Source organism: Macaca nemestrina, chromosome 4 (genome assembly GCF_043159975.1).
Source record: "Macaca nemestrina isolate mMacNem1 chromosome 4, mMacNem.hap1, whole genome shotgun sequence".
In the NCBI taxonomy this organism is placed as follows: Eukaryota; Metazoa; Chordata; class Mammalia; order Primates; family Cercopithecidae; genus Macaca; species Macaca nemestrina.
This window is the reverse complement of record NC_092128.1, coordinates 187,433,507-187,448,615: the sequence shown is the minus strand read 5'-3', so window position 1 is coordinate 187,448,615 and position 15,109 is coordinate 187,433,507. Positions and strand designations below refer to the sequence as shown.

The following is a 15,109-nucleotide window of genomic DNA, read 5'->3' as shown; positions in this document are numbered from 1 at the left end:
ATTACTTTGATCCAATTTGTTTTTTTCTCCCTAGCAATTGAATTTTCATGTTTGGTCTCAGCTAAATATACCCTCTGTTTGTTATCTTTTCTCTCATTATATTTGTGGGTTTTATCCTTTACCTTGGTGTTTGGAAGAACTCATGTTTGGACTCAAAATTGAATTGATTCTCTGGGGTATTAGTTTTGTTCTTCTGCTTCTGATGTGAATTTTTAATCCAGCTGTTTGGTATTCAATTTGGTATTGAAGACTTGCTGTCTTTCATCTTCAACATTTTTTTTTTTTTTTTTTTTTTGTTAAGAATCAGAGACGCACTGGTTGAGAATATAGATCCTATGTACAGACTGGCTGGCTTCTAGTCCTGGTTCTGTTACTTTCTTCTGTGTGACTTTGAGCAGATTGCTCAACCTCTCTGCTGAGGCTTCCATGTCTGTCCATAGTAACTTTGACAAGGAGTTGATGCCAAAATTAAGTGAGTTAATAGATGCCAAGTGCTGGAATGCTGCCTGGCATAGCCACGTGCTTGTCAAATGCTCTCTGACCTCACCAGCTTCATCATCAGTGCTACTAGGGGGTCGTTTTCTAAGATCGCTGAAGCTGTCACTACAGTCACATGCTAGACCTTGGGGTTCCAGGTCTGTGGGACCCACCCCCTCATACTCCATCAGGGAACGCAGCTGCCTCAGCTTCCCTTCGGCTCCCGCCCTGCCTCCCAGTGCCGACTGCCCTGTGCCTTCAGATGAGAGGCTCTTTTCAGGAGCTGAGTCTTCACAGATGTCACCCCTGCGAGGTCAGAGGGGCTTGTCTGACAACAGCCATGGAGGGCGGAGTGACTGGCACGTGCTGGAGGCCCCAGGTTCAGATGGAATTTCCATCACAATGGCAAGGCAGGTGTGCAGGGAGGGGCTGTGGGGGCTGTGAGTTTATCCCACATCCGGCCACTGCGCATGGCCAGTGACAGTCACAACGGCAGTGACTCAGATCTTTAGTGGACAATTGTGTCACCCGCAAACAACAGACATCCACACCTCATTTCTATTTCTCGGCTTGCTGCTTTGACGCCCTGCAGGACAACAGAGAAAGGTTCTGTGACCAGGGGCCTGCTCACCTCCTGCTACGCTACGACAGGAGAGCTACCAGTGAGCCTCCCTAGTGCTGTAGGCTTTCTGGGCCACCATGAAAGCCTGGCTCAGGCTGCCATGGCCTCATCCCCAGCTGGAAGAGGCTGGAAGGACATTGGGAGATGGTGGTGGTTCCTGGTGAGAACCAGCTTCAGGCTGTGCAGGCCTCAGGCCCTGAGAGAGAGGAGCTTGCCTGTGACCGTCCCTGCCCCGGGGTCAGGGCCCGTCCTGCCTGATGACCTCCCAAGCACAGGCTGGCTTTGCCCACCCCAGGTGTCCTTCACTGTCCACGTGACCCTCATTCCACATCCTCTTCCCCAAGGCAGAGGCCCCTCCCCACCTCCAGGCCCTAATCTGCACCCGCCCTTCTTAGGACACCTGACCAGGGCTCCAGGGGACAGCAGTCCAGACCCAAAGGCCAGTCCCCAAGCCTTGTCCTCCTAATGAGCTGACTGTGCACCGTTTCCATCTCAGGGGAGGGGAGGTCCTCCCTGCCCTCCTGCCCTTGGCAGACATCAGGATCTCAGAGGATCCCAGAGCCCGCCAGGAAGCGGTGTCCTCAAGCGCCTTTTCCCAACACAGGCACCTCTGTCCTGGCTCTCCCAGTCGCAGCCACATCAGCCCACCCCGTGAGGTCCCTGCAGACAGAGACTGGGCATCCCCCGGGCCCCACGCCGGGCACAGTCACGGGACCTGCCAGGTGGAAGTCACCAGGTCAGCCCCAGAGAGGCCGCACCCTTCCTCCTGGTGTTCCCAGGGACAGGCTCAGCCAGGGGCACCAGCCTGGTCCAGGACCAGCGAGTGTTAGGAGCAGAGTGAGGACAAGTCATGGCAAGGGAAGCAGAAATAATGAGGGTCCTTCCGGCTCCAAACACCAACAAGGAAGGGGAGGGTGTTGCTGAGTCTCCTGCTAGGAAAACACAGGCCCTGGGCATATAAAAGCCCCAGCAGCCGACAGGCTCAGACACACACTCACACACACACTCACTCATTCACACACCTCCCCCAGCTCACCTCCTCCCCACCCCAGCATGGCCGCGTCCACCATGTCCATCTGCTCCAGCACCTGCACCGACTCCTGGCAGGTGGACGACTGCCCAGAGAGCTGCTGCGAGCCCCCCTGCTGCGCCCCCAGCTGCTGCGCCCCGGCCCCCTGCCTGACCCTGGTCTGCACCCCAGTGAGCTGTGTGTCCAGCCCCTGCTGCCAGGCAGCCTGTGAGCCCAGCCCCTGCCAATCAGGCTGCACCAGCTCCTGCACATCCTCATGCTGCCAGCAGTCCAGCTGCCAGCCGGCTTGCTGCACCTCCTCCCCCTGCCAGCAGGCCTGCTGTGTGCCCATCTGCTGCAAGCCTGTCTGCTGTGTGCCCACCTGCTCTGGGGATTCTTCTTCATGCTGCCAGCAGTCTAGCTGCCAGCCGGCTTGCTGCACCTCCTCCCCCTGCCAGCAGGCCTGCTGTGTGCCTGTCTGCTGCAAGCCCGTCTTCTGCAAACCTGTCTGCTCTGGGGCTTCCTCTCCATGCTGCCAGCAGTCTAGCTGCCAGCCAGCTTGCTGCACCTCCTCCTGCTGCAGACCCTCCTCCTCCGTGTCTCTACTCTGCCGCCCCGTGTGCAGCTCCACCTGCTGCGTGCCCGTCCCCTCCTGCTGTGCCCCCACCTCCTCCTGCCAGCCCAGCTGCTGCCGCCCGGCCTCCTGCGTGTCCCTCCTCTGCCGCCCTGTGTGCTCCCGCCCGGCCTGCTGCAGTCTCTCCTCAGGCCAGAAGTCCAGCTGCTGATGGCCATGTCCCCCAGGGCCAGCCAGGGGAACTCCCTGCCAGTCCTTGGACCTCCCAGCCCACCCAGCCCCAACACAGCCCAACCACAGAGAAGCAGCAGCCCCACCCACTGCCGTCCAGCCCAGGGGTGGGGTCTGAGATGGTCACTGGCTCCTCCCAGACCTCCCCCAGGGTGGGCGAGCCCTGGCTGCTCCTTGTGGCGCCTCCTGGCTGCAGATCACGACCCTCTGCTGGTTGGGTACGGGCCTTCCTGACCCGGGTCTCACACCCAGGAGTGTCACCCTCTGCCTCTGGGCACCAGTAAAGCCTCTGCAGCCCCAGCTGACTCTGTGCTGACTGTCCGCACCCAGGGCGGGATGGGGCAGAGTGGGGCCTGGCCTGGCTCTGGGGGGCTGGGCCCCGTGGATCTCTTTACATCCCCAGCTGGGGGGCCGTGGGGGGCTCTTGTGTGACACCTGGAAGTTCCTGTCCACCTTGTGGCATGTTCTGCTGTCCAGCTCCCCTCCAGGTCCTGTGGGGCCCAAAAGCTTTGCTCACTGACTGAGTCCCACGGACACCACATGGCTCGGGCCAACGCTCCACTCACCGTGGGTAGAAGCAGCTCCTTCCCATGGCATGGGTTGGGGCTGTCCCAGCGGGTGGCAGGCCCCAGCTGTGCTGGGAGGTGGGACATGGGGGCAGACTTGGGCTCCAGCTGTCCCTGTGCTCAGGGAGTTTCACTCAGGGACAGCTTGGGCATCCTGGCCTCCTGCGCACTCACAGACGCTCAGGGACGCCCTCTGTTCCTGCGCCAGGCTTGCCGCTGGGATGCAGAGCAGAGAACAGGGACGCGGCCTCCAGAGCTCCCTGTGCTGGGCTGGGTGGGCGGAGGGCCGGTGGGAACAGGAAGGCCCCAATGGCAGAGGAAGCCCGGGACAGCGTGGGGACACATGCAGACCAGAGGTCGAGAGAAACACACGGACACACAGGTCCAGGTGTAGCCAGATGTGGTTTCAAACAGGATTGAGCCAATCTGAGAACAGACTCCTAGAAATGCAACTGTAGGCAAGGGACGCTGACAAGGCGACGGTCATCACGTTGTCCACAAGAGGCCCCGAGTCTTTACTTCTTAACAGCTACATGATCACAATGCCGGGCCACACATTGTTCTTTTTTTGCCAGGTTGATTAACAAAAATATTTTCTCATGGTTTTCTTCAGCAAGGAGTGCATCGTTCCAAAGTGTGGACACGCCACACTTGATGTCTGCAACGCCAGGTGGATGGCCTTGAACGTCTCTCCAGTTGTTAATTATTACAAACGATGCCTCTTGTGAGATATGGCAAGGTTTCTCTTCAAACAGCCTGATCAATCCTTTATTGTTTAATTCCCAGTACCCCTCCCTGTCTCTTTCTTCTTTCCTTCTTTCTGCTTTTCCTGCATGCCCAGGCATGCCACAGCACCAGTGGCTGTATCAGCACCAGCTCACATTCCTTTCCTTATTTGAGAAAAGACTGACTCCCTAGCTCACCGCAGACGACCCCTTCCCCTAAACGTTTAGCCAATCGGGTTCAGCTTAGATTGCACGGTCTGACCCTGGCCAGTTAAAAAAGGGCACAGGGGCAGGATTTGCATCAAAAATAAAAACTTTCACTCTCCTTTGTTCTGTGTGCTCTCGTGGCAACCGGTCATACGAGAGGCACCTCTCTGTGCAAAGATAATTTTGCTTTGCTAAAAAATCCTTTGTCTAAGGGCTAGTTTTCCTTACGACTCTGGTTCTATTTCTAACACCTCTGTGGGTGTTTCTACCAGATACCTTTCCACACTCAGGTACATTTTTGCTTGAATTCCTAGAAGTGGCATTGCTAGCACTGAGTGTTCATGGATTTCGAATTCATAGAGATACTGAGAAATGCCCTCAAAGATGGTCCCTAATTGTGCCCGCAAATACCGATGTCAGAGGAAATGGCGCAGCAGGGAACTGTGAGGGCCTGTCCCTCCAGGGAACATCAGAAAGTGGCAAAACCCAAACAAACCAACCCGCTGTCCCTGGCCAGCGTTCCCTGACTGTGCAGTTGTATTTCTAGGAGTCTACCCTCGGATTTGTTCATCCTGTTTGAAACTGTCTGGCTCCATCTGCACACGTGTTCGCGTGTTCACGTATTCTCCCACCCTCTGGTTTGGACGTGGTCCCACACTGTCCTAGGCTTCCTCCACCATCCCTTCCCCAAGACCTTCCCGTCCCCACCTGCCGTCCACCCACCCACCCCAGCAGAGGGGGCTGGAGTTCAATTTTATCTGAACTCTGGAAAATATTTGAAGGTTTGCAGCAGGCAAGGGAACATATAACCAAGAAAAAGCAACAGAATCAAATAGGAGAACCTTGTGGATTTAAACTTCCCCTTGCCCCATCCCCCATCTCCAGCTGGGTGACAGTCAGGAGGACAGCAGCCAGAGTTCCTGGTGTGGGGTGCTGCTGCCAGGGAAACAGAGGGGACCTTGTTTGCAAGGCAGTGAGGTTGTCCGTTTCCACCCGTCTGGTGGCTCCCTGAAGGACTAACACACAGGGCTTGCCTTATTTCACCAACTCAGATTCAAGGCAGAGAGCAGCTACACCAAGGCTTTGTCAGAACGTTAAACAGTCACTGCCACCTGGGGCCAAATATATCAGCCAGAAAACACTGGGCACACCTGAAAAGCCTGGGAGGAAAAGCTGGGAGATGGCATGCTTTGAGGAATAAGGGAGTTGGGAGATCCCACTTATTCTTGGGAGTCCAGAAGGTCCCCACACATGCCCATGACGGGGCACAGCCTCAGAAAAGAACTGAGAAGCTCTCAGTGCTCACCTCTGGCTGAACTTCAGGCTCTGAGCAAGCAGGAAGTGAAGGTGCAAGCAGGAAGTGAAGGTGCAAGCAGGAAGTGTGAAGGTGCAAGCAGGAAGTGAAGGGGAAGGCAGAGTCGCAAACTCCCCAGCTGAGTGCTGAGGGTGTGGACCAATGTACAGAGCCTAGCTACAAGCCCTGGAGAAAAACATTTTTTTGATTCCAGGGGTTTAAGGAACTCTCTGTCAAATTACTGTCTCAGCACTAAGCTAATAGAACAGTGAGCACACATGACGAAGAAACTATTTTTTTAAGCAAAAACATTTTTTTTTGAAACTATTTTTTTAAGAAACTATTTTTTTAAGCAAAAACAACCACAATCCACAACAATCAGCAACAGCAAATTGCACAGAGGGGGAGAACCTGATACCCAGAAATATCCCATTGTAATAGTCACTGTCCAGTTTTCACCAGACGGAGCAGGAAGAAATATGAGCTACTCGTGGGGGGAAAACAGTTAATAGAAAATCTTCCTGAGGAAGACCAGAATTGGACTCACTAGATAAAGTCTTTCAATCAACTCTCTTAAACTGTTCGAAAAACTAAATAAAATCACAGACAAAGAATTAAGATAAACCAGGAGAATGATGCCTCACCAAATAGACAATATCAATAAAGAGACAGGAACTTTAAAAAGAAACCAAACAAAAATTCTGGAATTGAAAAGTACAACAACTGAAATAAATAATTCATGATAGGGTTTCAACAGCAGATTTTATCAGGTGGAAGAATTAATGAACATAAAGACAGATGAATTAACATACTTTAGTCTGAGGAGTAGATGAGACAAAGGGGAGTAGATGTGAGAATGGAGAAAAATGAACAAATCTTAGAAGACCTGTGGGACACTATCAAGCATCCCAACACGCTTAACTGGATTTCCAGATGGAGGGGAGACGGGGGAACAGAAAAAATAATTGAAGAAATAATGGCCAAAACTCCCCAAATTGAGAAAACACATCAATCTACACGGTCAAGCCACTCAGTGAACCCCAAGTAGAATAAACTCAAAGAGAGTCACACAAAAACACAGTGTAATCAAATTCTCAAAAGTCAAAACAGAATCTAGAAAGCAGCTGCACAGAAGACTATCAGCGGATTTCTCATCAGAAACCATGGAGGCCAGAGGCATTGGGATGACATATTTCACGTGCTGGCTTGGGGTACAGGGGCGGGGGAAACCAACAACCAAAAAGACATCAGCATCTGACAAAATTATCCTTCAAAAATGAAAGAGGGGTCAGGTATGGTGACTTATGCCTGAAATCCAAGCACTTTGGGAGGCCGAGGCAGGTGGATCACGAGGTCAGGAGATCAAGGCCATCCTGGCTAAAACTAATATAGTGAAACCCTGTCTCTACTAAAGATACAAAAAACTAGCCGGGCATGGTGGTGGGAGCCTGTAGTCCCAGCTACTCTGGAGGCTGAGGCAGGAGAATGGTGGGAACCCAGGAGGCAGAGCTTGCAGTGAGCGGAGATCTCGCCACTGCACTCCAGCCTGGGCAACAGAGCGAGACTCCATCTCAAAAAAAAAAAGAAAAAGAAAAAAGAAAGAGAAAGTGGTTCATTTCAAGGTAAATAAAACCTGAAAGAGCTCATTACCAATAGACTTGCCTTACAAGAAATGAATTCAGGCTGAAATACAAGGGCACTAGACAGTAACCTGGAGCCATATGAAGGAAAGGTAGCCATGTTGGTGGTTTGTGTGTTTATAAGAATTTTTCCATTACATATTGGTTATCTAATTTGTTGGTGTACAAATTTTCATAGTATTCCTTATAATCCTTTTTATTAATGTAAGGTCAGTAGTGATATTCCCATTTTCATTTATGATTTTAATTATTTGAATCTGTCATCTTTTAATCTAGATAAAGATTTGTCGGCCGGGCGCGGTGGCTCAAGCCTGTAATCCCAGCACTTTGGGAGGCCGAGACGGGTGGATCACGAGGTCAGGAGATCGAGACCATCCTGGCGAACACGGTGAAACCCCGTCTCTACTAAAAAATACAAAAAACTAGCCAGGCGAGATGGCGGGCGCCTGTAATCCCAGTTACTTGGGAGGCTGAGGCAGGAGAATGGCGTGAACCTGGGAGGCGGAGCTTGCAGTGAGCTGAGATCCGGCCACTGCACTCCAGCCCGGGCGACAGAGCGAGACTCCGTCTCAAAAAAAAAAAAAAAAAAAAAAAAAAAAGATTTGTCTAGATAAAGATCTAGACAGATAAAGATTTGTCAAATCTGTTACTCTTCTCAAAGAACCAACTTTGGTGTTTATTGATTCTATTGATTTTTTACTTTCTATTCCATTTTTCTGTGTTCTAGTCTTTATTTTCTACCTTCTGCTAAATTTGGATTCAGTTTGCTCTTCTTTTTCTGGTTCCTTAAGGTATCACGTTAGATTAATGATTTGAGATCTTTCTATTTTTTAAAAATGTAAGCATTCAATTATCAATTTCCCTCTATATACTGCTTTCACTGCATGTCGTAAGTTTTGGTTTGCTGTGTTTTCTTTTTTATTCGTCTCAAAGTATTTTCTACTTTCTCTTTGAGTTTTTCCTTTGACTCATTGGTTGTTTGACAGTGTGTAATTTAATATACAAATATTTGTGAATTCCAGTTTTTCTTCTGTTATTTTCTAGTTTCTTTCCATTATAATCAGAGAAGATAGTTTGTATGAGTTTGATCATTTTAAATTATTAAGACTAGTTTTGTGGCCTAAGGTACAGTCTAACTTGGCAACTGCTCCATGTGAACTTAAGAAGAGTGTGTTGTCTGCTGTTGCTGGGTTGGGTGTTTCTGCATCTCTGTTAGACCTGTTTAGGGAGTTCTTCAAGTCCTCTATTTCTTTACTGAATGTCAATTTAATTCCATTTTTTTTTTTTAATTACAGAGAATGACTCATTGATGCCTCTAACTCTTTTTGTAGAACCAGAACTGTCTGTTTCTTTCTTCATGTCTGTCCATTTTTGTTTCACATACTTTGGTGATCTGATATTAGATATGTATATATTTACAATTGGTATATCTTCCTGATGGGTTCACTTTCATCAACGCATAATGTCCTGTGGGCCCAGCCCCTACTGATGAGTCTGCTCCAGCTTCTGCATGACAGTGGCTTCCTCATTAGCCTCCTTTCTGGGCCATTCTCCTGGCCTGTGGCTGGCCCCTCCCCAGCCAGGCCATCATGTCCCCAGGTAACATCCATGTGGCCCCCTGGGCAGCACACAGCATTCCTCAGTTGCTCTCACTAGAAGACAATACTTCAGGTCCCACTTCCTAAGGTCTGGAAAATTATGATGGCCTAATGAAACAAGCTGAGAAATTTAAGCCTAGCATTATTTCTCTCCCAATTATTTGACAGCATTCTGTGGTGAAAGTCTTTGGGTCCATAGTTTGCTTTGTAGAATGGCTTTTAATCTTAGATTCATTTAATCAATATGATATATTTGGGATTTTTCCTTTTGTTGGATTCTGTGTCTTGACAAATAGACAGTTGTGTCTCCACCAACACCATCAATATATAGAGGCCTCTCATCATCCCATAAATTTCCCTCTTGCCCCTTTGTAGTCATTCCACATCCCCACCCTAACCCCGAACAGGCACTGATTTTTTGGGTCTTATTATTATTACTATTGCCATAATATCACATCTATGGATTCCCACGGTGTTTAGTATTTTGCCATATAATATATGACTTAAATAGACCCTTCACTAAAGAACAGATACGGATGGCAAATAAACACATAAAAACATGCTCCATATCATGAATCATCAGGACAATGCGAACTTAAACCCCAGTGACTCTCTCTATACAGCTGTGTTGACTAAAGTAACAACACATCTGCTGTGCAGGACTGGCAAGAATGTGGGGCTTTGCTGATACATTTGAGTTTAAACCTCCCATCTCACTTTGGTTTTTGCTTATGCAAGGAATCTACTCCCTTTTATCTCCTTGCTTTACTGCTTTTGGATTGAGTGGTTTAAGTTTTGTTTTATTCCTTCATTGTATTGGTTCCTAGTGCTACCATAGCTAATTACACCAAAGGAGTGGCTGAAAACAATGGGAAATTATTCTCTCACAGTTCTGAGGGCCAGGCACCCGAAACGAAGCACACAGCATTCCTCAGTTGGGCAGGGCCAGGCTTTCTCTGAGCTCCAAGGGAGAATCTGTCCCTGCCACTTCTAGCTTCTGGTGGCACCCAGCAAACCTTGGTGTCCCTTGGCCTCTATCTTCACTCCAATCTTCGCCTCTGTTGTCATATCATCTTCTTCCCTTTGTGTGTACGTCTGGACTTCCTTCTCCTTTCTCTGGTAAAGACACTAGACATTGGATTTAAGGTTCACTATGATCCCATATGACTTAACTAATTATATCTGCAAATACCTTATTTCCATATAAAGTCATATTGTGCAGTTCTGGGTGGAGATGACTTTTGGGGAGGCATGAGTCAACCGAGTACATGCATCTACTTCCTAGTGAGTTGTATATTCCTCTATTATTATAGTGGAGATTATAACATAAATCCATGACTTTTTAAAGTCTAATGTAAATTAGACCTTATATTATTTTTCAGATGGTGCACTGTGCTTAAGCCACTTGAACTCCATGTAGCCCCCTGAATTTTGTGTTCTTGCTATGTATTTTATTTCTATGAATATTTTACAACGTATAAGACATTTTATACAGTGAACATTCACTTAGATTTTCCCCATGTGTTCTTCTTTTGCTACATTTCATTTCCTTATCAACTTCTTGCTTTCATCTGTGATTGTTTTTGTTCTGCCTAATGCTCTCATTAGTATTTTCTGTAGCGCAGATCCTGCTGGTGACACATCCTCTCAGTGTCCGGAGAATGACTGTAAAGATATCATTCCATTGTCCTCTACCTTCCATCATTTCACTGAGAAGTCATCTGTTAATGTTATTGTTGCTTCTTTGAAGGTAATATGTCTTGTTTTCCTCTGGCTGTTTTTAAATTTTTCTCAGTCTTTGGATTTCAACCCCAATGTGCCCAGGTGGAGTTTGCTTTGTATTCACTTGCTAAAGATTCTTGGTTTGGGAGGTTCCTTTTTTCTTTTTGTTTTTTCTTTTATTTTCTTTCTTTTTTTTTTTTTTTTTTTTTTCTTTTTCAACAGGTCTCCTTCTGTTGCCCAGGTTAGAGTGCAGCGGTGCAATCTTGGCTCACTGCAGCCTCTACCTCCCAGGCTCAAGTGATCCTCCTCCTTAGCCTCTTGAGTAGCTGGGACTACAGATGTACCTCCAAGCTGGGCCAATTTTTTATATTTTTTGTAGAGTTTTTTTTTTTTTTTGAGACAGAGTCTTGCTCTGTCACCCAGGCTGGAGTGCAGTGGTGTGATCTCGGCTCACTGCACACTCTGCCTCCCACATTCACACCATTCTCCTCCTCAGCCTTCCAAGTTGCTGGGACTACAGGCACCTGCCACCACGCCCAGGTTTTTTTTTTTTTTTTTTTTTTTTTTTTTGTATTTTTAGTAGAGATGGTGTTTCACCATGTTAGCCAGGATGGTCTTGATCTCCTGACCTTGTGATCCGCCCACCTCTGCCTCCCAAAGTGCTGGGATTACAGGTGTGAGTCACAGCACCCGACCAAGATTGGATTTTGCTATGTTGTCCTGGCTGGTCTTCAACTCCTGAGCTCAAGCAATTTGCCCACCTTGGCCTCCCAAAGTGCTGATATTACAGGTGTGAGCCATCACACCTGGCCTAAAGATTCTTAAATGTTTTTTGCATCTACACATTTCATCAGGTTAAAGTTCTTGTCCATTATATCTTCAAATATTTTACTACCCCTATTTTACTCCTCTCCTTGTAGGATTCAATCATTTTTCCCATAGATTTTCACAAAATACAGGCATATTTATTGCTCCACTTTCTTTATTTCCCTCTTTTATTTCCCATCTCAGTATTCAGGCTTGAAATTTCCTCATCTCCCTTCCTTTACTAGTCTTCTCTTTGGTTTTGTCTATAGGTTGTAAAGCTAAGCTACTTAGTTCTTAATTTCAGCTATTGTGTTCTTCGTTTCCAGAATTTCTGTTTGATTCCATTTAATAAATCCAGTTTGACAATGAAATTCTCCATTTGTTCTCTTTTTTCTTGAGCAAAGTTGATCAGCATTACTTTAAATTCCAGTTTCACAATTCTAATATGTAGATCTCCTGCACATCTGTTTCTCTTGTTTGTTTTTTCCTCTTGGTCTTTTGGTCAGTTGGTCTTGTCTTCTAGTATCCCTAGTAATTTTTTGACTGAATGAAGAACTTTATGAAAATTTATAACATTATTTGAGCTTCTGTTGATGCTGCTGTCTCCAGAAGAGATCACTTTTGTTTCTGGGAGGGAGTTAGGCTACAGGCAGATCATATGAGTTCAATACGAGCTGATTTAAAGATAGGCTTCGTTCTTCTTTCTGGTTTTTCCTTCCTCCTAGGGGTAGCCCTTCACTTATATTCAGCATTTCCAACTGAAAGACTAGGTTTTTTTTTTTTTTTTCTTTTTACTAGACTCCCTCCACCTTGTCAGGTCCTGAACTCTGTGTTTTCTTCTAATTCCGTGAGACTACTAAAAGCTCTGCTTAGCTGATCAGCCTCTCGGCCTTTTGGCTGTGGTCTGTGAATTGGTAAATGCCTCAATAAGAAAATCCACAAGGAATATTGGAGTCACTTCTGTGCACTTTCTCTCTAATGGGGATTCACTCAAGTCTCAGCTGTCTTGATACCTCCCGGCCCTTACGAACAGAGATTTTGTTTGTAAACCAGATTTCCTCATTTTTCTCAGCTAGATGCCAGTCTGATGTAAGCCACTTCCCCACACACGAAAGGAGAACTTGACAGAGCATTTTATACAGCATAAGAAAAAGGTGGCACAATGGAATCGTTTTCAGAGCTCAGAATTACTCTTCAATAATTTCTCTTAAAAAGTATAACTTGAGCCCATTTTTATAAAGGCTCTTCCTTGGGCCAGGCACTATTTTAGGCCTTTGAGGACTGAGTGGTGAACAAGACAAACACACTTCCTGCCCACATGCAGCTTACGTTTGAGGAACGGAAGCTGAGGACAGCAAGGACAATAAGCAGGAACGGGGAAGACACGTGGTGCAGAAACACTGATGATGGCCAGGCACAGGGCTCACGCCTGCAACCCCAGCACTTTGGCCAAGGCAGGAGGATCACTTGAGACCCCATCTGTACAAAAAAAAATGCACAAATAAGAAATATTGATCATGGGACTTGAGTTATCTATGATTGAAGCACATCATAAAGCTATGACCTTTAAAAGCAGAACCAAATCCATGGGCCAGTCCAAAACGTTTCTTTCCTGTCCAAAACCCAGTCCTATCCCCAGTGTTCCAACACGCACGTCTGACAGGGCCTCGGGGAAGGCTGTGGGGAGGGGCATGGCCTCTCCTTCCTTGCTCCTCTTCTCCCTGTTTTGGGCTCTAGCTCCTCCAGTGATGGGGACGGGGGAAGGAATGTGCAGGGCCACCACTGCGGGGCTCACTGGCCCCTCCTGCACTTTCTCGCCGGCTGCTCCAGTGATCCTGTGCTTCTACCGGCTGCTTCTGCCTCTTCAGTGAGGACCTGCTTTAGGGAGGAGACGCCCCCAAAATCATGAGTGGGACAGCTCTTGCCTTGGCATGCCACACTTTGCATAAGGGTGAAGGGCCACCCCTGCCTTTACAGCCCCCTTCTTACAACCTGGGCAGCACTGGAGGGGTGCAGACCAGGCCCACCTCCACTCTTGCCCCCAGGGATCCACATGGGACAGGCTACAGCCCAGACATGACAGGAGATTTATGAGCTGGGCCACATCACAGGCAAAAAAACATCTCTAGTCACGACACACGCTGCCTCTCAGCAACCAGGAAGGAGAGGCTGTGGGCCCTGGAACAACAAGGCCAGGAGGGGTATAAAAGCCGGAGAGCCCCACGAAGCTCACACACTCACACACTCACTCACTCCCACACTCACTCCCTCACACCTCCTCCAGCTCACCTCCCCAACCCCAGCATGGCCGCATCTACCATGTCCGTCTGCTCCAGCACTTACTCTGACTCCTGGCAGGTGGACGACTCCCCAGAGAGCTGCTGTGAGCCCCCCTGCTGTGCCCCCAGCTGCTGTGCCCCGGCCCCATGCCTGACCTTGGTCTGCACCCCAGTGAGCTGTGTGTCCAGCCTCTGCTGCCAGGCGGCCTGTGAGCCCAGCCCCTGCCAATCAGGCTGCACCAGCTCCTGCACACCCTCATGCTGCCAGCAGTCCAGCTGCCAGCTGGCTTGCTGCACCTCCTCCCCCTGCCAGCAGTCCTGCTGCGTGCCCGTCTGCTGCAAGCCTGTGTGCTGCAAGCCTGTCTGCTGTGTGCCCACCTGCTCTGAGTCTTCCTCTTCATGCTGCCAACAGTCTAGCTGCCAGCCAGCTTGCTGCACCTCCTTGCCCTGCCAGCAGGCCTGCTGTGTGCCTGTCTGCTGCAAGCCCGTCTGCTGTGTGCCTGTGTGCTCTGGGGCTTCCTCTCTGTGCTGCCAGCAGTCTAGCTGCCAGCCGGCTTGCTGCACTACCTCCTGCTGCAGACCCTCCTCCTCTGTGTCCCTCCTCTGCCGCCCCGTTTGCAGGTCCACCTGCTGTGTGCCCGTCTCCTCCTGCTGTACCCCCACCTCCTCCTGCCAGCCCAGCTGCTGCCGCCCGGCCTCCTGCGTGTCCCTCTTCTGCTGCCCCACGTGCTCCCGCCCGGCCTGCTGAGCCCTCTGCTCAGGCCAGGAGTCTAGCTGCTGATGTGCACACCCCCCTGGGCCAGCTGGGTTCAATTCCTGACCTGGTTTAGGTGGTTGCCCCCACCTAGGATGGGTCCCTGTGTCTCCCCTGTGCTGAGGTGACCTCCCCCTCCTTGCTCCCAGGAGCCCCCATTCTCGCAGCTCCCCACCTCTTGCCTCCCAGCAGGTGCCCAGCTGCCTGCTGGGTCCCCTGTCCTCCCTCCCAGCTTTTCTGCCGTGGGTCACTTGGCCTCGACTTGAACCTGTCAGCACCTCCTCCTGCTCCCGAATAAACTCTCCTTGGTCACCTGATTCTCTTTTCCTGTTGTGCTCCTGGGGGGACACACAGTTTTGAGCTGACATTGGTCTTCTCCAGCCATGACTGTTTCTAGGAGTGAGTGACTTAACCTAGAAGTCACAGGGGACAGTGGCCTAACTCCTTCAGGGAGGTCACCAGGTGGGACTCCCGGCCACTCCCAGGAAGGCTCAGTCCTGGCTCAGCCTCCATGCCCGGGTCTTCCTGAGCCTGGTCATTCACTGTGGTGCCCTGGGCTGTGGGGCTCTCCAGGTCCCAGGGCTGTCCCACTGTCCCACCTGGG

The 15,109-nt window shown here is 49.4% G+C and overlaps 2 protein-coding genes across 3 annotated transcripts in view; both read left to right on the top strand.

The window, feature by feature from the left end:
• Positions 1–15,109, top strand: part of LOC105472520 (thrombospondin type laminin G domain and EAR repeats) — a 78,490-nt gene that overhangs the window by 16,814 nt on the left and 46,567 nt on the right. The gene's annotated exons all lie outside the window — the stretch shown is intronic.
• LOC112425028 (keratin-associated protein 10-3-like) lies at positions 2,002–14,499 on the top strand. 2 transcript variants are annotated; one of them, XM_071095806.1, is made up of 2 exons: positions 2,002–2,659; positions 13,924–14,499. In XM_071095806.1, exons 1-2 carry the CDS (start codon positions 2,153–2,155, stop codon positions 14,497–14,499), a joined length of 1,083 nt encoding a protein of 360 aa, XP_070951907.1. In that variant the 5' UTR covers positions 2,002–2,152. The 2 variants fall into 2 exon arrangements, with proteins under 2 accessions (XP_070951907.1, XP_024645777.2); XM_024790009.2 differs by lacking the exon at positions 2,002–2,659 and having other exon boundaries at positions 13,777–14,112; positions 14,209–14,499.

Bases quoted from the DNA above. Each gene is read 5' to 3' on its own strand.
- LOC112425028 (XM_071095806.1), top strand. From the start codon at position 2,153: ATGGCCGCGTCCACCATGTCCATCTGCTCCAGCACCTGCACCGACTCC. The intron at 2,660-13,923 runs CAGCCAGCTTGC...GTCTGCACCCCA, and splicing joins GCTGCCAGCAGTCTAGCTGC to GTGAGCTGTGTGTCCAGCCT.